This window comes from Pholis gunnellus (genome assembly GCF_910591455.1).
Source record: "Pholis gunnellus genome assembly, chromosome: 14".
Taxonomy (NCBI): domain Eukaryota; kingdom Metazoa; phylum Chordata; class Actinopteri; order Perciformes; family Pholidae; genus Pholis; species Pholis gunnellus.
In genome coordinates, this window is record NC_136541.1 from 7538571 (window position 1) to 7558039 (window position 19469).

A 19469-nucleotide genomic window follows, 5' to 3' on the forward strand; every position below is an offset into this window, starting at 1 on the left:
CAATTGTCTGAGGGCTAAGATAAGAAGGACAGAGATAGACTGAGCGCGATGATGCAGCACAATGTGTGTGTGTGTGTTTATATGTGTGTGTTTGTGTTTAAGACAGAGAGAGGGAAGAAGGTGAAAGGTGATGAAAATATAAAATAATGTTTTTATTTTTTAAACTACGATTTAGTCTGATCTTTTTTCATCAAAGATATTGCATGTCTGATAATGTCACCTCAGTGTTTAATGACATCGTCAGCGTCTCCTCTTAGTCATAATAAAAAAAGGTTGTTAACGAACATATTTTGTCGAAGTATTCCTTAACAAAATTAACATTGTTGTGTACAACCCTTTTGAATTTGATGTTTGTGATCTCACAGGCGCGGAAAAAGAGAATTTCTATCACAGAGTTGTTGAACAAAAGGACATCAAAAAGATTGCGATCGTTCTGAAATTAGCAATCAGCTCCCAGAAAGAACAAGCATCTATAGCTCTAAATCAGTTCGAAAAATTCAGTGTGGTCTGGGATCAAGAGAGGAACCGCAAAGTCGAGGTTTGTTTTTCTTAGAACATAACATTCTTGTTTTCACCTTTGACAGAAAATATAGTGTATGTTTTCCGACAATAATACCATAATGCTAATAATACCATCATGTGTATCATATTTTTTAAAAGGAATTCATGGACAGCAATCCATCCTTGATCCAGATCAAATCTGAAATCCAGCACTATGACTCAATTGAACAAGAAATTGATGATGTCAAACCCATCATTGTTTTGGGCTCTATTGAATTGTCAACAGGTAAGGTAACAGTAATATGTTCTAGACAGCAACCAGATGAACTCACATTTTTCTGGCCTCTACACTACATTTTTTACAAAGTGTGCTGCTGGGTCAAATTCCACTACAGAATGGAGAGAGATAGTTAAAGCTTTACAGCACACAGACAGAAAAAGGAGCTGAAGCTGTCACTAAATGTCATCCAATCCAATAATTAGACATGTCCCTCAAAACCAAAAAAGTGTATCTAGTGGTCGCACTAGGAGGGACAAAAGTGACAGAATGGACCCTTTGGGAACCAGAAATGTCCATTCTATATTTCAGGGCTATCTATCCAATTTTTTGTCATGATATTTCTTTCTGAATGAAAGTGGTGGACCAACTGACCAACACTGCCACAAAAAAAATGACCAACAAGAAACTTTCTGACCCAAGAAGCAGCACCCTCTTTGTTATAGGAAACATTTGATTTTATAGCAAAACCTTTTAATTGGTTATGTCATCACTTTTTTAGAATTGTGTGTGTTACAGGGGAGGAATGCAAATAATGCGCTGTAAATTGTGTTTCCTGTATACAGAGCCATTAAAGACGTCCTTGAAAGATGAGACCAAAGCCTGGAAGAAACTGTTGTGCAAATACCTGAGGGAGAAGTACAGGAAGAAAATGATCGACACCAGCATAAATACTCGCAAATATTTTGCACAACTATCTCATCCTGTGGCTAATCTGGAAGATGTGCGTCGCGCCATGGCAGCCCTGTCCAAACTTCGGGATACTGAAATACAAACTGACATGACATTGATTTCCATTGAGGTATAAATAGCAATATTTTTTTTTAGGGATATACATTACATTACATTACTTCAATGCTTATATGACCTTTGACAGACAAAAATAGAACTGCTCCAAAAAGCCCAAAACAAACGCTTAATTAAGGGCTGCATTGTTTAGGTTGTCTGGCTACAGGTACTTGTGAGAGGATGAAATGTGATCCAGGAAGTCAAGTAAAAGAACTATTATTTTTAAGACTTACCAGACACCAAAACTCCACACAGCAGTTTCTGATACAACTCTGGAAAGTTCTTTTGCCAAACGGCACTTTGTTTTCGTACTTTTTTTTTAACTAAATGGCATCCACAGAAAGAAATTTAACTTTTGTAAAGTTTCCAGACTTGGATTACAGGCAAAACTTGGTGAAAACTTGTGTTAAGAAAGAAAGAAAGGTAATGACAAGGGTAACTGGCACTCTGTAAGACAAGAAATACACAATGAACTGAGTACATCTATGAGGCATTATCAGTGAAAAGTATCAGAGACTATTTGTGGAGATTGTGATTTCCATCACCATCAAATGTATGGTTCTCGTGCTCAATCTTGAATTTGTGTGGTCATACTATCTGTCATTATCTATTTTAAGTCATACATAATTTTTCCTTCATAGGTTAGCCTTGCAGTTTGGATTCATGTGTTGATGTTATATTTTACAGGAAGCGTATGACATTTTGAATAGATATGAAGCAACGGTGACCAAAAAAGAAGCAGAGGAGAGACACAATCTGAGACATTTCTTCACAAAGCTTCAGTCTAAAGCTGTAAGTATAATCACTTCATTCATACTTTGGTATTTTAGAATGTGTTCTTCTCTAACTTTAAAGATTTTGTTTTTTATTCCTGACTTTCCCAGAAATCAGTGCAAGATGAGCTTGTTCGTATGCAGCCCGAGTTCAAAGGAAACCTTCTGAAGTGTGTTGCCATTTTCCAAAATGATGTTGGCACTTTTATGGAACAATATGATTCAGTAAGTAATCTGTGAAACTTTAAGTCTTGTCAGTATTAGTACGTTTTTTATCGATTAATTTCAATTACTCAGTTTATACGGTCTTGTTTTTAGGAAGGCCCCATGGCTGATGGAATAGCTCCCCAAGAAGCCAGCCTCAGACTCCAGACCTGTCAAGTAACACCATCAAATTGTTTTATACCATTCTATATACTGGTCAATGATGCATGAAAAGCATTTAAACAAATGGAAAAGACTTTTCAATCGAGGTTAAGATTGATTGAAATAGTAAAATCTGTGTAATGTCTTTAGATCCTCCACTTTAAAACAGACTTCAATGTTTAAGACCAAGTCACTTAGATGTGAAAAAGACAAATGTCTAATTTAACATGAGATAGAGAGATTTAACAAGTGAGATAGAGAAAGCACCCATAAGGGCTACAAATAGCAGTCTTTTGTACCAAAGACTACTTACTTACTCTTTCTACCAGCTACGTGCTGTACCCCACCTCCAAGGGCAGCCACTTTGAAAGAGTATTTATAACTTAGCTTGTCTGATACAGTGGATGAAGTGTTGTCTTTGAACTTTATGAAGTTCAGTGTATCAACTCATAAGACCCCAAACCAAGGACTTCAATGCTAAAGTATCAGAGGTGATAAGTGAGAAGGGCATTACAATGCATTCATTTTGGTTAATTGTATTGTTTGTTTTAAGGGTTTATTCTGCTAAATAAAATACAAAACTATATCAGCATCCTGGTTTTCCAAGATTAAAATTGTATTCAACTATTTTTGAAATCTTTTTCAGGTTCAATTTGAAGAACTGTGGAGAAATTTCACCACATATACTATTGGGGAGCAGCTTCTTGGCTTGCCAATCACAGATTATGACTGTCTACACAAGAAAAAGTGGGTTACCACTCTACAAAGGCTTACCCTACATTACCAGAACAATGACAATTCTTGGTTGTAGTGATAATCTTTGTGGTATTTTATAATGTATTTAGACTAATAGATATACAATTTCCTCTGATTACCTTAGAAAAGAGCTCGACCTGCTACTGAAACTCTACAGCCTATATGATGCAGTTATGAGTAAGATCAGTGGGTACTATGGCATTCTATGGACAGATGTGGATATTGAGAAAATCAATGGAGAACTTTTGGAATTTCAGAACAGGTAATCCAAGTATTTATGTTAAACCTGAAATATACAACCAATTTACAATGCACTGTCATTTCTTTATTTTTTATATGTTGGAGAACATCTTTTCTTTTAGGTAGGCATGTGCCATTATGAAAACTTCATAGTACATAATACAATCATCTTGCCCAGAATAATACAAGTAGTGTATCTTTAATTGCTGTAAATAGATGAAAGTGTTTAAATATACGTAGTGGAAACGAAAGCTTTGTTTGTTTATTTCTTCAGACATGTACATCAATGATTATCCCTATGTCTAGGTGCCGAAAGCTACCCAAAGGACTGAAGAACTGGCAGGCCTTCGAAGACCTGAAGAAGACGATTGATGATTTCAGTGAGTCATGCCCTCTGATGGAGTTGATGGCAAACAAGTCTGTGATGAAGAGACACTGGGACAGGGTCACAGACCTGACTGGGCACCCATTTGAAGTGGAGTCCAATAACTTTAAACTGCAGAATGTCATGGAAGCACCTCTGTTGAAGTACAAGGACGATATCGAGGTTTGTTGGCAGTTTGGATACTGTGGTTGCAACCTGCCCTAATCTCAAATTGCAATATTTGTAGTTTATTATGTTCTTCACCCTCCTAAGATTGGCTTTTTGCATTTGTAGGACATCTGCATTTCAGCTGTGAAGGAGAAGGATATTGAGGCCAAGTTGTCACAAGTGAAAGAAGTGTGGTCCAGCCAGAACCTGAGCTTGATGACATTCAAGGACAGAGGTGAACTGATGCTGAAAGGGGCAGACACAACAGAGATCCTAACCATCCTGGAGGATAGTCTGATGGTGCTGGGATCACTGTTCAGCAACAGGTACAACAGAGCAAACTCTGACTCGAAATAAGATTTCAACATCTTGACCAAAATCAGTATTTAACACCAAGTAGGAAAAAGATTGAGGCCATGAAAAGAAAAGACTAAAACTGATGATTCAGAAAGGGAAATAAAGAATTGATGCATATACATTTGGTTCTATTTATTCAAGGTATCCTTTCAGTTATAGTGTCTATACAATGTCTTGTGCTGTTGTAAGAAACTCCTGTCCGTGTCTGTCTTTTATAGGTACAGTGCCTTCTACAAAGCAGAGATCCAGGACTGGTTGTCAAACCTTTCAACATCATCTGATGTCATTGAACAGTGGATTGTTGTGCAAAACCTGTGGATCTATTTGGAGGCTGTGTTTGTTGGGGGTGACATAGCAAAAGACCTGCCACAGGTATAGTAAATATGTCGTATCTATATAGATCGAAAATTACAAAGGTGAGCTCTTCCTTTGTAAAATACTTAATATTTCCCAATGTAGGAATCAAAGCGTTTTCAGAACATTGACATGTCCTGGATTACGATCATGCAGCGAGCCCAAAAAGTCCCAAACGTGGTGGAGTGTTGTGTGGGCGATTCAACTCTGACACAGCTCCTACCAGATCTTCAGAAACAGCTGGAATTTTGTCAAAAATCTCTTGCAGGGTAAAACTTTTTGGAGTTCCTTACTTTTTGTTAGAAACATCAGCGGGGTTAAAAACATTTGACTGAAAACCCTTCTATGTATTGCTAACTTGTTGGTTATCCTCAAGTCTTGCAAATGCTTTGCTACAGTTGATAGAGGCGATGTGTTAACTGGAGATGATGTGATCTGACAGGTACCTTGAGAAAAAGAGGCTCCTCTTCCCACGGCTTTTCTTTGTGTCTGATCCGGCCCTTTTGGAAATCCTTGGACAAGCCAGTGATTCTCACACAATTCAGGTTAGAACATTGATTGTCACTTTAAAAAATATGTGGAAAAATACCTCTGCCAAGGAGGTTGTGTTTTTGGTCCCACTCATATACTCATGATTTCTCAAACTTGTGTGGTAAAAAATATGGTAAGACTAATTTGAGCTGCAATCATTTTTTCAGTCACATCTTCTCGGAGTGTTTGACAATATTAACGAGGTGGAGTTTCATGCAACTGACTACGACAAGATGTTGGCTGTTATTTCACAAGAGGGAGAGAAACTACTGGTATGTAATGTTACTCTTAATGTAAAGCACTTTGTTGTGTCATATAGCATCGTGTGTACATGTGTCATGTGTTTTGTTTGTGAAATATGAAGCTATAAAATAACTTGTAATGCAGTGTAGGAGAGAAAATATGGGGGGGGGGGGGGGGGGGGACTAAAGTACCTTAAAATTGTACTTGAGTAAATGCACTTTGTTGTGTGTTTGTGGTTTCAGCTGGACAGTCCTGTCATGGCACAGGGAGCAGTGGAGCTCTGGCTCGGGAAGCTGTTGTCACAACAGCAGGCTTCATTGCACTCTGTTATCAAAGCTTCAGATCTGGAGATCAACGATGAAGAGTTCGATCTTCTCCTTTTCCTCGACAAGTTCCAAGCACAGGTCAGAAGGCAGCTGTGGAAATGTTGAATACATTACAGTTGTCATGCTAGTGGCACACAAATACCTTTGTATTAGATAACAGGTCAACACAACAAATTAGAATCATGACAAGAACTCTTTACCTTCTGACCGTAGCTTCTCGTAGATGCTTCCACAACAGAAGATTTAAACACTGTACTCACTAAGGTGTGACTAGAAAATCCTCAATACACATTTTAGGAAAAGCTCATTCGTATTCTTCGTAACTACTACATGGTGATCACCTAAAATCTTAGCCTAACAAATGATAGCAAGGGTCCATTTTTTTGTATTCTTGGATTTACTTTGTGTGAAAAGTTTGTAAAAATAACAAACATGAATACTCATGTGGTGTTGAGAGGTATAAAGAAAGACTGGCGACATCGGTAGTTATTTAGTTGTTTTCAAGTACAGGATGGCACCGCATCTAATGTATATATTTTTTCCTGCGTCCTTTGCTTTTAATCTTTTAGATTGGCTTGCTGGGGATCCAGATGCTTTGGACAAGAGATGCAGAAGAGGCACTAAGAAATGCTGAAGATGACCGGGAGATCATGCCTCTTGTCAAAAAGAAATTCCTGAATCTCCTCAAGGCACTCATTAAACAAACCACCCATGACCTGAGTAAATTTGACAGAGTCAAATATGAGACGCTCGTCACAATCCATGTGCACCAGAGTGATATATTTAATGACCTAGTAGGTTCTCTAAAAAATCGTACTTGTCATGGATCCTATTATATTATTAACTGGCTGTTATTGTCATTTATGTAACACATTTAGATTAATATCTTTCTTTGTCCTCAGGTAAAAAAGCGTATCAAATCTATCAGTGACTTTGAATGGCTGAAGCAGAGCAGATTTTACTACAAAGATGACCTGGATAAGGTCATTGTGTCAATTACTAATGTGAACTTCATTTATCAGAATGAGTTCCTAGGCTGCACCGACCGCCTGGTCATCACTCCTCTCACTGACAGGCAAGAGAAGATGAATTTGATTGGGTTATTTAATCATCGAATTAACTTTTCAAATCGTGTTTTGTTTCAAAGTTAAATCGGAGAACTGCGTTTTATCAACAGGTGTTACATCACACTGGCCCAGGCTCTGGGTATGAGCATGGGAGGAGCCCCTGCAGGGCCAGCCGGCACTGGGAAGACTGAAACCACTAAAGACATGGGTCGTTGCCTCGGCAAGTATGTGGTGGTGTTCAACTGCTCGGATCAGATGGACTTCAGAGGACTTGGCAGGATATACAAAGGTATTCAGGGCAAAACATCAAGCAGTGTGATGTATAACTTCAGTTTTCTCATGATGCATTCGTTTTCAGGCCTTGCTCAGTCAGGGTCCTGGGGCTGCTTTGATGAGTTCAACAGAATCGACCTGCCAGTGCTTTCTGTTGCTGCTCAGCAGATCTCCATTGTTCTGATTGCACGCAAAAAACACAAAAGCTCTTTTATCTTTACTGATGGAGACTGTGTGAATCTGAATCCAGAGTTCGGCATATTTATCACTATGGTAGGATACACAAATGCACAGAAAGCTCATAAGAAACAGTAAATATACACTGTATATGCACAAATGCTGACAATCAGTAACTTGTCGTCTTTCCATGTTTAGAACCCTGGATATGCAGGTCGTCAGGAACTTCCTGAGAACCTAAAAGTGCAATTCAGGACAGTTTCAATGATGGTGCCTGACCGGCAGGTGGGTAACGGCTACTTAAGCTAGAAAGCAATATTTTTCCTAGTCTTGACACACGTTCACTTCTCCGGTGTTTTCTTTGGCAGATCATCATGAGAGTCAAACTAGCCAGTTGTGGATTCAATGACAATGTCATGTTAGCCCAGAAATTCTTCGTCCTCTATAAATTGTGTGAAGAACAACTTACAAAACAGGTGAGAAGCATTTGGCCTGTGCTTAATTACTATTTTTGTATGATTATTGTATTGACCTACTGACACAAAGCCTCTGCTTTTTGTCAGGTTCACTATGACTTTGGCCTGAGGAACATTCTGTCCGTGTTAAGAACACTTGGGGCCAATAAGAGAGCACGGCCTGATGACTCAGAGTCGAGCACTGTCATGAGAGTGCTGCGAGACATGAATCTTTCTAAATTAGTATGTTCTCTACCATGCATAATTTAATATATTTTGGAGGCATAGTACTGTGTCAGTAGTGACTGTATATGTGAATCTTTCTGTGTCTTTCAGGTGGATGAGGATGAGCCCCTATTCCTCAGCCTAATCAATGACCTATTCCCTGGTATCCAGCTGGATGGGAGCACATATGTTGAACTTCAAGCTGCTGTGGCCAATCAAGTTGAGCTAGCTGGTATTGTCAACCACCCACCATGGAACCTCAAACTGGTTCAGGTACCTCAAAACCTCCTTGTCTGGATGTTAATGTCACTACAAGGAACTTTCCTTTTGATTTGGTTTTGGCGGTCCCAGTGGACGAAAATGGTCGAGTTTCCGAGAACCAGATTTAGAAAACTTCTCATTTTATTGCAGCAGGCGTCTGACAGTCTGCTAGGCGCAGACCTTTGTTCTGGTTCTCCCAGCGGGGTAAAGCTGGAGTCTGAACTGAGTTTCTGGTGAACCTGCATGATTTCGTCTGATTTATCACGGAATCTGACTCGGTGGCACTGATGACAAGTATTGAGAATAACTGTATAGAAGACAGTCTTCTCGCTAAATATCCCGTTTACTTATGTTGTCCATATAGAGGCATCGGTATTTAATTGAGACTGATTTAAAACACGTTAAAAGTTCCTCACAATAACTTTAAACTCCTTTTGTGTTTTGTGTGTTATAAAGTTATTGTTTGGATTATACGTCGCTGATATGATAATGTTACTTTCACTATCAGCTTTATGAGACTTCAAGAGTGCGCCATGGCCTGATGACTTTGGGCCCGAGTGGAGCTGGGAAGACCACAGTCATCAACCTGCTCATGCGAGCTATGAGTGAATGTGGAGCCCCACACAGGGAGATGCGAATGAACCCCAAAGCAATCACTGCACCACAGATGTTCGGTCGTCTTGATGCAGCCACCAATGATTGGACTGATGGGATCTTCTCCACTCTGTGGAGGAGGACACTTAAAGCCAAGAAAGGTTTGTAACACAAAGTTAAGTGCACATTCAAACTGATACTTCTCAATGTATGTCACAAATTGCCCTTATATAAAAAAAGAATATTGCACCACACAAAACACAATATTGTAGAAGATCACAAAGTAAGATTAATACAATTTAGTGGTTTTGCTTTAGCAGCACACATGAAAATGTTGGTCACACCACCTAAACATGGTCTGTCCTTGAGACAGAACTACAGAATGAGTAAATGAAAATGTGGAAGAGATAGTTTGAGAATTTAAGGTTTGAATTATGATGGTTTTAAGAGTTTTTCCATTTCAGGGGAGTTCATATGGATTGTGCTTGATGGCCCTGTGGACGCCATATGGATTGAGAACCTCAACTCTGTGCTTGATGATAACAAAACACTGACCCTGGCTAATGGTGACCGCATCACCATGTCTCCAACCTGCAAGCTGGTGTTTGAGGTGCACAACATGGATAATGCCTCCCCTGCTACTGTGTCTCGGGTGGGTATGGTCTTCATGAGCTCCTCGGCTCTTAGCTGGCAACCCATACTTCAGGTACAGTTTTATGAAATAATCAAAGAATTCAGTTTTTGCAGAAAATAAACTTCACAATGAAGTGCTTCGGTAGAACATGGACTTTGTGTTGTAGGGATGGGCTCACAAGCGCAGTGCAATCGAGGCGGAAAGCATTATAGGTTTATACAAAAAGATATTTGAGGATGCTTACTTGTATATGAAGCAGAATCTTAAACCCAAAATGGAGCTTCTGGAATGCAACTACATAATGCAGGTATGTATGCAGAAAAATGCTGAAGACAAACAGAAATTAGATGATGGCTCTAACCTTGTTTCATGAAACACTGAATTATCCGAATATGATCCACCCTCAGTCAGTGAATCTGATGGAGGGCCTTATCCCAACCAAGGAGGCAGGAGGCTTAACCGGTAGCAAACACCTTGAACGCCTCTTTGTCTTCTGTCTGTTGTGGAGCCTGGGAGCCCTTTTGGAGTTGGAGGATAGAGACAAATTACAGGAGTACATCAGAGCTCATAAGAGTCGCATTGATGTGCCTGAATCACAGCCAGGAGAGACTATATTTGAGTACATGGTCAACCCAAACGGTACAGTCATATTATACAATAAATGCCACCTCTTTGCTGTCTTGATCTAGCCTCACAATGAGTGTTTGAAGGACTGTTTTATCCTGGGTCTACGACTTTGACAACTTCTGTTTCAGGTGAATGGTGTCATTGGAATAACCATGTGGGGGAGTATGTCTATCCTACTGATCTTGTGCCAGACTACGCCTCCATTCTTGTGCCAAACGTGGATAACACAAGAACCTCTTTCTTGCTGGAGACTATTGCCAAACAACGCAAGGTGATCTAGTCTCTTTTAAACTAACAGAAGTATTTTTACTTATAAAATGTATTTACTGTTTTTGCTTTAAGGTATGTCTGAAAGATGAATATTGCAATTGTATAGGCCGTACTGCTTATTGGTGAACAAGGGACAGCTAAGACTGTGATGATAAAAGGCTACACAAAAAAATACGATCCCGAGACGGACCTGTCGAAGTCCCTAAACTTCTCATCTGCAACGGAACCCCTGATGTTTCAGGTAGAATATTTATTATGTTCTCTTTGCATGGCTTTGTACAGTTCTCAATCTTTTTTGGTTTCCGAAAGCTTTTTTTAAATTTTTCATTACAGCGAACAGTGGAAAGCTACATTGAGAAGAGGATTGGCAGCACCTATGGACCCCCAGGGGGACGCAATTTGACAGTCTTCATTGATGATATCAACATGCCCATTGTCAATGAATGGGGAGATCAGGTGTTTATACAGCTGGTTTTTTTTATGTATATATATTCACTAATTCATGTTCAGTCTGAGTAACTATTGTATGTGACTATCCAACTAGATTACGAATGAGATCGTACGCCAGATGATGGAAATGAAAGGCATGTACAACCTGGACAAACCAGGAGACTTTAGCACAATAATGGACGTACAGATTCTGGCTGCCATGATTCATCCTGGTGGTGGCAGAAACGACATCCCACAAAGACTGAAGAGACAGTTTACAGTCCTAAACTGTACTCTGCCAGCCAACACATCCATTGATAAGATCTTTGGTAACTGTCTCGAAAATGATTCATTTTTCGCCTTACTTTAGGATATACGAAACATTTCAATAATTTTTTCATGCTCTTTCTCTGCAGGGGTAATCGGCTGTGGATATTTCCATGCATGCAGGAATTTCAAGCTTGATATTTCAGATATGGTGAAGTGTCTTGTGTCTGCTGGGAGGATTGTATGGCAGTGGACAAAGGTAATCACTTAAAAGATTATGCGACATTGATTATAGGTATTCATTTATTAATGAAGACATGACCTGATTTGATGATTTCTCATTAAAGATAAAAATGCTTCCTACACCATCCAAGTTCCACTACATCTTCAATTTGAGAGACTTGTCGAGGATCTGGCAAGGAATGTTAAACATTAAGGCCAACGAGTGTAATGACATTCCTACTCTCTTGGCACTTTTCAAAAGTGAATGTACAAGGGTGATTGCTGACAGGTGCAGTGCTTACATACAGTGAATCCCCTTTTAAGTACAACAAAATGGCACAGCAAAAAGCATACTGAAGCAATGTTTATCTATAGGTGTGTATGCTCTGAGGACAGAGAGTGGTTTGAGAAGGCTGTAACCCGTGTGATTAAAGAGCATGTTGACCCCAGCCTCATCCCAGAACTTCATCCTGAGCCATACTTTGTGGACTTCCTGCGCGATGCTCCCGAGCCCACTGGAGAAGAAGACGATGATGCCTGTTTTGATGCTCCCAAAATTTATGAACTGGTAGGAACTTGGTATTTAGACCATTATATGATATCTGTACTATTGATGTAAAAAAAACTGTCACCAAAATCTAAGCAAACTGATGTTCCTCCAGGTGCCAAATTTGGAGTTCTTATCAGAAAAGCTGTTAATGTATCAGACCCAGCACAATGAGTTCATAAGAGGCTCCACTCTAGATCTGGTTTTCTTCACAGATGCCATGACTCATCTTGTCAAGGTCAGACTAGAAGCCAATCTAACCGATGAATATCCTGTAACGTACGCCGTACATTATTTATTTGAGATTTGCCTTTGTATAGATCTCAAGAATCATTCGAACTGACAATGGCAATGCCCTGCTTGTGGGAGTGGGAGGATCAGGGAAACAGAGCTTGACTCGCCTGGCCTCATACATAGCTGGATACAGCATCTTCCAGATCACATTGACAAGGTAAAAAAGGGAGAAAGAAAACTGTCAGCATTTGTTAAGCAATTTGGAAGAAGATAGCCATGAAGCAACAGGATAAGGGGGTAAATAAGGTAAAAAGTCTCTATGTAGTTTTTAATATTTCTATGTTTGTATAAAGGCTACCCGTAATGAAATATTATATCTCAATTATAATTAACAATTTTAATTCATTTATACAATTCCATTGGTAAAATAAAGCATTCAGATAATTTATGTTAATCTGGAGAAAATTGTTCTTACCATTTTAATTACACTACAAAACATTGTTTTTACTATACCACATAATTCCCCTTGACCCCTATCTTCACATGTTTATTTATATATTGTAAAATGTTACTAAGCGACATGTTATTAACCAAATGACTGTTACTTTTGTAATTTGAATTACTTTTTTTAAAGTTGAATGAATTGGAAAATTCCACTTGGTAGCAATGAACACATTCATTCATCACTTCAGGCCTACATTGTCCAATAAATGCAACCCTTTAACACATATTATTCATGATTGTTTTGGTATGTGATATTTTGGACCAGAGCTAATGTTATTTACATTTTTGTTCATGGCAAGACCATTTTTATTAGAAACAGGAAGATTTTAAGATGGCACGAGACCTTCTTTGTTAAAAGCACTAGAAAAGTATCTCACGATGTCCGGTTGGTATCCAGGTGTCCAGAATTGTGCACCTTTCAGTTTTTACACATTAACACCTACAGGAGGAAATACCGGACATACTTTGTTTCTTCATCAGATCATACAACGTAAGTAATTTCATGGATGACCTGAAACTGTTGTACAAGATAGCTGGCGCTGAGGGAAAAGGCATCACCTTCATCTTTACAGACAATGAAATAAAAGAAGAAGCCTTTCTTGAGTACATCAACAATGTTCTTTCTTCCGGAGAGGTGAGGACTTCAACAGTGAAACCTTAGACATTACTAGTGCAGTGCCCGTTCAAAACGTGCCTGTTCAGAATGGAACCATTGCTTGGCCTGTCGTGTTGCTACTTGGTTTGTTAAGTGACGTAAATTCAATGAGCTGCTGTCTACCTGCTGCTGACAACATGCTGGATAACATGCAGGGTGCTGCTCACTTTTTAATTCAAAGTTTATAAGTATTGTACGTATTGCGTGACCAAATTCGACAACACAGCAATACAATGTAAGACAATGTTAAGAAGATCGGATGAACGGTTCTTGAGATATGCGAAGGATACACCCACATACAGACAGACAGAGATTCCTTACTTTACAGTTGTCATACTATATAGAGAGTTGTAAAGTTTACTATTTATTCTCATTGATACAGTAAATCATTCCTACATCACACAAAATAGTTCTCAAAGGAAAGCTTTTACTGGTCCTAATTACTTCACTGTCAATCATCTGTGTGCAGGTGTCCAACCTTTTTGCTAAAGAGGAGATGCAAGAGATCACCCAGAACCTGATCGCTGTAATGAAAAAGGAGTTTCCTCGTGTTCCACCAACCTTTGACAATCTTTATGACTACTTCATATCCCGGTCCAGAAAGAATCTGCATGTAGTTCTTTGTTTCTCACCGGTAGGTTGAAACTGTGTACATCTGTTACACAAAAGCAGTAACCTGAAGATACTTTATTTACTTTATATTGCTCTGTATTTGTTCTGTTTCATGCATGCCAATTGTTGCATTAAACATGAACTTACTAGGTTGCCCCAGCATGAGTGAATATTCACATTTGAATTACATTATCTGCTCTCCTTGACAGGCGGGGCAGAAGTTTCGTTCCAGATCCTTGAAGTTTCCGGGGTTAATTTCTGGCTGCACCATGGATTGGTTCACCCCTTGGCCCAATGAGGCTCTGGTGGCTGTGTCCAACTATTTCCTGTCGGAGTTTCCAATGGTTTGCACCGCAGAAGTGAAGGCTTCTGTGGTGACCTCCATGGGTACATATCATGACAAAGTATCTAATACCTGTGAAAGCTACTTCGAAAGGTAAAACACACAATCATATCTAGGCACACACCGTTACATTTTTATGATTAATATCCAGATATTCTCAAGATTTTAGTGCAGAGACATACTTTACATGAACTGAAAATTGTACGCTGTTTATCTTTCAGGTTTCGAAGAAGAACCTTTGTCACCCCTAAATCCTACCTCTCTTTTGTAAATGGATACAAAACACTGTACTCTGAAAAGCACAACTTTATCAACACACTAGCAGAGCGCATGAATATTGGTAAGAAAGATTCAGATAAAGATGCTATAAAGATGACATGTATGGAAAACTTTGTAAGGCCTACTCAGAATTTGGATTTTAAAAGATCGTACCAATTTCTAGGGTTGGACAAACTGATGGAGGCTAGTACGTCTGTGGCGCAACTATCCAAAGATCTTGTAATCAAAGAAAGAGAACTTGCAATAGCATCAATCAAAGCTGACACGGTACAGTAAATAATACATCTCAAGAGTTGGATGGATGGATAAGTTGAAAGTAATGTGTAACTTTTCTTGAATCTACTAAATGACATAAAAGCAAGCATAAAAGGTTGGAGCAAGTATGACACACATTGGTCATGGGAGGGGAAATTTACACAATCGATTATGTAAATGAATCAGTCAAAGGAAGTTATACAGTTATTTGTCATTGTAGAATGAATATCTACCCCGGGTTTTGAAAACTGACTGAAAGGTCAACAGCCTTTGGTATTTATGGGATCAAATTTATTAATGCCATACATTTCTTGTTGCATTCCCATAGGTGGTGGCAGAGGTGACAGTCACTGCTGAAGCAGCTACCATAGTAAAGAACGAGGTCCAGGTTGTGAAGGATAAAGCCCAGAAAATTGTTGACGGAATTGAGACAGAGAAAGCTGTTGCCGAGGAAAAGCTTGAGGCTGCCAGGCCAGCTATAGAAGACGCTTTAGCTGCACTAAATGTGAGATTTGTGTGACTTTTCTGAGCATAATAATGTATTTACACCATAAATAGTGTGCACTACATAATATAATTACAAAATGTTACAGACAATCAAGCCTGCTGACATTGCCACCGTGAGGAAATTAGCCAAGCCTCCACATCTGATTATGAGGATTATGGACTGCTGCCTGCTGTTGTTCCAGAGGAGGTTGGACCCTGTCTCTATGGATCCAGAACGAAATTGTATTAAGCCGTCATGGGGAGAAGCTCTGAAGGTAGTACAAAATATTTCTATTTCAGATTCAGTTCTTTATTTTAATTTTATTAGTGCTAACGGTGCTCTAGTTACTCGTAACCTGCACATTGTAAGCACTTTCTGTAAACTCATTAAGAGAGATGACTGTGGAATTTAAGTTCCAGTATGTTCTGTAGTGTTGATAAAAATAACAACTTACAAAAAGTAATCAATATTGTGAAGTTACTTATGTCTCTGTTTTGTCTAATTTCCCTTGTCTACTCTTTAGCTCATCAGTGGCACTGGTTTTTTAGCGTCCCTCCAGCAGTTCCAAAAAGACAACATTAATGAGGAACACGTAGAACTGCTGCAGCCTTACTTTGACATGGAGGATTACACATTTGAAAATGCCAAGAAAGTATGCGGTAATGTTGCTGGTCTGGCAGCATGGACCCAGGCTATGGCCACATTCTTTGGCATCAACAAAGAAGTGCTGCCACTCAAGGTAAAGTTGATCTTCATCATGGCAGCTCACCATTTTATGCAATGCAGGTCTGACGTAATTGACTAATGACTTATTATAATAATGATACTTCTTTGATTTTGGTTTTGTGAACTTTAATGTCCTTTTTCTGTGTGCAGGCTAAGCTGCTTATTCAGGGAAGACGGCTAATAGGGGCTAATAATGAGCTAGGCGCAGCTGAGGCTCAGCTGGCTGAAAAGCAAGCAGAGTTTGACAAAGTCAAGGCCAAATGTGATGCTGCCATGAAAGAGAAACAGGTGTGGTTTAACCTTATAAAACAGTTTTAATATTGTATTTATTCAAGCTAAAAATTGAAATTGTGGATCACTTAAAATATTGCCTTTTTCAGGACTTGTTGAATGATGCTGAGGCGTGCAGGAATAAAATGCAGGCTGCATCTGCACTTATTGATGGACTTAGTGAAGAGAAAGTTCGCTGGATAGAGCAAAGCAAACAATTTAAATCACAGATCAACAGGTAGGTTACAAAGAAAACCTAATTTAATATTGAAAAATTATATTCTCAATGGACAGGGGGGACATGTAGTATTATTACAATTAGGGCTGTTTTTTTCAAGTGATATTTGCTATTTATTGATCATAAGAGACTTTAAATGAGGTCGTTTTTTTTCTGTTCTTCTTGGCAGACTTGTGGGGGATGTGCTCCAGCTTACTGGCTTCTTGTCTTACTGTGGGCCATTCAACCAGAATTACCGGGTCATGTTGTTGAAGGACATCTGGGAGAAGGAGCTCAGGAAGCATAAAATCCCTTTTACAGAAAATCTCAACCTCATTTCTGACCTCGCGGACCCTCCCACTGTAACATAACATAAAGTTGTTTTTATTTTACATCATTACTAGCTGCACAAAGAGTTATACGTGTGATGAAACACACTCCTGTTTTTGTTTAAGGTAAGCGAGTGGAACCTTCAAGGACTCCCAGGAGATGATTTGTCTGTGCAGAATGGCATCATTGTCACAAAAGCAACAAGATATCCCCTCCTCATCGATCCCCAGACTCAGGGAAAGGCTTGGATTAAGGAAAAAGAAAAGGCTAATGATCTCCAAGTACATAGTACAAGTGCAGTACAACACAAATGAGTTGTTTTGGTTGTACATGGTACGGAACTAATCAGTGATCTTTCTTTCAGGTGACATCACTCAACCACAAGTTCTTTCGCTCTCATTTGGAAGACTCTCTTTCTTTGGGATGCCCACTGCTTATTGAAGACGTATGTGAGGAACTAGACCCTGCCCTGGACAATGTCCTTGAGAAGAACTTTATTAAATCTGGGACCAGTTTCAAGGTAATGTATATAGCTGCCATTCCCACTGGAAATTAGCAATACAACTACAATGTGTCCTCTTCTAAATCTTGGATGTGTCTTGTGTAGGTTAAAGTGGGAGACAAAGAGATAAACGTGATGGAGGGCTTCCAGCTCTATATAACCACCAAACTGCCTAATCCAGCGTACACCCCAGAAGTCAGTGCCAAGACATCCATCATTGATTTCACAGTAAACATGAAGGGCCTGGAGAACCAGCTGCTTGGTCGTGTCATCCTCAGAGAGAAATATGTCAGTATTCATTTTCTATGTTGTACAAAACATGTTTTCCTTCCTTTGAGTATTTTTTATTAGTGCTAATTAATAAAACAGTAGTAAGAACTTCAGGCAATGATCCAGCAGAAGGTTTTTTAGGGGCATGATGGGGCAGTTGTGTAAGGCTAGCTGAATCAATGTTTTAGCTTATATTGCGTTGTTACTACATTTCTGAGCATTTAATATTGATCATGTGTTGGTTCACTCGTTATTTTTACTTGCACTAATAAGATGTGATCATTAACCATCTTTTAACAGGAACTAGAGGCAGAAAGATTGAAACTAATTGAGGATGTAACTGCCAATAAGAGAAGAATGAAGGAGTTGGAAGACAACCTGCTGTACAAACTCAGCAGCACAAAAGGTACAACAGTTACTGGTGTCGGTTAATGCTAGTTTCTTTAAAGCCATAGTGGTAATGTAATTTGGTATTTCTAAAAATAAAAAAATGTCTTTGTTTGTGTGATTAAAGGTTCCTTGGTTGATGATGACTCCATGATCGACATCCTGAGCACAACTAAGCAAACTGCAGCTGAAGTTAGTATGAAGCTCAGTGTTGCAGCAGATGCAGAGTTGAAGATCAATCTAGCTCAAGCCGAATATCGTCCTGTTGCCTCCCGAGGCAGCACCCTTTACTTCCTCATCACAGAGATGAGCATGGTCAATGTCATGTACCAGACCTCCCTCGGTCAGTTCCTCAAAGTCTTCGACCTGTCACTGGAAAGGTATGGTTTCACCAAAACCTTTTTAAGAAGTATGTCTGAACAATCTTGGCACTTGTTTTGAGCCCCATGCACCTTATATTTCACACTGTTGCAAATAACTCAGCGGTAAACCCAGCCATGTATTACTCTAACGAACAAGAGAAAAAAAGAGTCAATTTAAAAAAGGTGGTAAGCGGCCAGGCTGTAGGTGCTGTAATGAACTTCAAGGTGTAGAAAATAACATTTTGTCATATAGAGACAACTTGTTGCACACTCTCTGTCTCTCCGGTTTACTGTTGTTACTCTCATGAATATTCTTTTGCAGGGCTGAGAAGTCGCCTAAAACTCAAAAGCGAATTGCAAACATCATTCAATCTCTGACCTATGAGGTGTTCAGATACACAGTGAGAGGCTTATATGAAAACCACAAGTTCATGTTCACACTCTTGCTGGCTCTCAAGATTGACTTGCAGAATAACAAAATAGAGCATGAGAAGTTTCAAATACTTATTAGAGGTAAGATAATCATCACTGCCGGGAAAACTGAATGCACCTTTGTGTTATGGCACCTTATGACATTATAACTCCTTTGAATATACAAATAGGTGGCGCTGCTCTTGACCTAAAGACCTGCCCCGCAAAACCTTTCAGTTGGATCCTGGATATGGTGTGGCTAAATTTGGTGGAACTCAGCAAATTGCCACAGTTCACCAACATCCTAGCCAAGGTGAGCTTAAGTTCCATTGATCATACATCTGAGTCCCCTCTAAAAGTGTCCTCACAGAGCTGCAAATTACATATTTTGTAGGTATCGGAAAATGGCAAACTCTGGAAAGCATGGCTCAATCTTGATGCACCAGAGGAAGGTGTCATCCCAGATGGATACAACTCCCTCGATGTCTTCCTTAAACTTTTGTTTATAAGGTTGGATCCTGCTGCTAGTCAT

General features: G+C 39.3%; 1 protein-coding gene across 1 annotated transcript in view; it reads left to right on the forward strand.

The window, feature by feature from the left end:
- The window catches only part of LOC306706034 (dynein axonemal heavy chain 8-like), a gene marked incomplete at both ends in the record, with an annotated part of 33279 nt that overhangs the window by 9885 nt on the left and 3925 nt on the right, over window positions 1–19469 (forward strand). Inside the window, 55 exons of the mRNA XM_079172945.1 lie at window positions 366–538; window positions 661–787; window positions 1345–1580; window positions 2255–2359; window positions 2452–2565; window positions 2659–2721; window positions 3353–3453; window positions 3587–3724; window positions 4009–4249; window positions 4361–4560; window positions 4810–4963; window positions 5051–5214; window positions 5388–5490; window positions 5644–5748; window positions 5962–6123; window positions 6615–6839; window positions 6948–7120; window positions 7223–7401; window positions 7471–7658; window positions 7761–7847; window positions 7931–8038; window positions 8126–8260; window positions 8354–8515; window positions 9012–9258; window positions 9562–9803; window positions 9898–10038; window positions 10139–10370; window positions 10487–10629; window positions 10735–10869; window positions 10962–11084; window positions 11173–11386; window positions 11474–11583; window positions 11672–11835; window positions 11922–12114; window positions 12209–12331; window positions 12414–12544; window positions 13312–13465; window positions 13956–14120; window positions 14308–14534; window positions 14663–14781; window positions 14884–14987; window positions 15304–15480; window positions 15569–15736; window positions 15986–16201; window positions 16339–16476; window positions 16569–16696; window positions 16866–17037; window positions 17131–17286; window positions 17370–17525; window positions 17613–17795; window positions 18078–18183; window positions 18292–18544; window positions 18849–19039; window positions 19129–19250; window positions 19332–19447. Coding sequence (XP_079029071.1) covers window positions 366–538; window positions 661–787; window positions 1345–1580; window positions 2255–2359; window positions 2452–2565; window positions 2659–2721; window positions 3353–3453; window positions 3587–3724; window positions 4009–4249; window positions 4361–4560; window positions 4810–4963; window positions 5051–5214; window positions 5388–5490; window positions 5644–5748; window positions 5962–6123; window positions 6615–6839; window positions 6948–7120; window positions 7223–7401; window positions 7471–7658; window positions 7761–7847; window positions 7931–8038; window positions 8126–8260; window positions 8354–8515; window positions 9012–9258; window positions 9562–9803; window positions 9898–10038; window positions 10139–10370; window positions 10487–10629; window positions 10735–10869; window positions 10962–11084; window positions 11173–11386; window positions 11474–11583; window positions 11672–11835; window positions 11922–12114; window positions 12209–12331; window positions 12414–12544; window positions 13312–13465; window positions 13956–14120; window positions 14308–14534; window positions 14663–14781; window positions 14884–14987; window positions 15304–15480; window positions 15569–15736; window positions 15986–16201; window positions 16339–16476; window positions 16569–16696; window positions 16866–17037; window positions 17131–17286; window positions 17370–17525; window positions 17613–17795; window positions 18078–18183; window positions 18292–18544; window positions 18849–19039; window positions 19129–19250; window positions 19332–19447 — 8692 coding nt within the window. The remainder of the gene's footprint in view (window positions 1–365; window positions 539–660; window positions 788–1344; window positions 1581–2254; window positions 2360–2451; window positions 2566–2658; window positions 2722–3352; window positions 3454–3586; window positions 3725–4008; window positions 4250–4360; window positions 4561–4809; window positions 4964–5050; window positions 5215–5387; window positions 5491–5643; window positions 5749–5961; window positions 6124–6614; window positions 6840–6947; window positions 7121–7222; window positions 7402–7470; window positions 7659–7760; window positions 7848–7930; window positions 8039–8125; window positions 8261–8353; window positions 8516–9011; window positions 9259–9561; window positions 9804–9897; window positions 10039–10138; window positions 10371–10486; window positions 10630–10734; window positions 10870–10961; window positions 11085–11172; window positions 11387–11473; window positions 11584–11671; window positions 11836–11921; window positions 12115–12208; window positions 12332–12413; window positions 12545–13311; window positions 13466–13955; window positions 14121–14307; window positions 14535–14662; window positions 14782–14883; window positions 14988–15303; window positions 15481–15568; window positions 15737–15985; window positions 16202–16338; window positions 16477–16568; window positions 16697–16865; window positions 17038–17130; window positions 17287–17369; window positions 17526–17612; window positions 17796–18077; window positions 18184–18291; window positions 18545–18848; window positions 19040–19128; window positions 19251–19331; window positions 19448–19469) is intronic.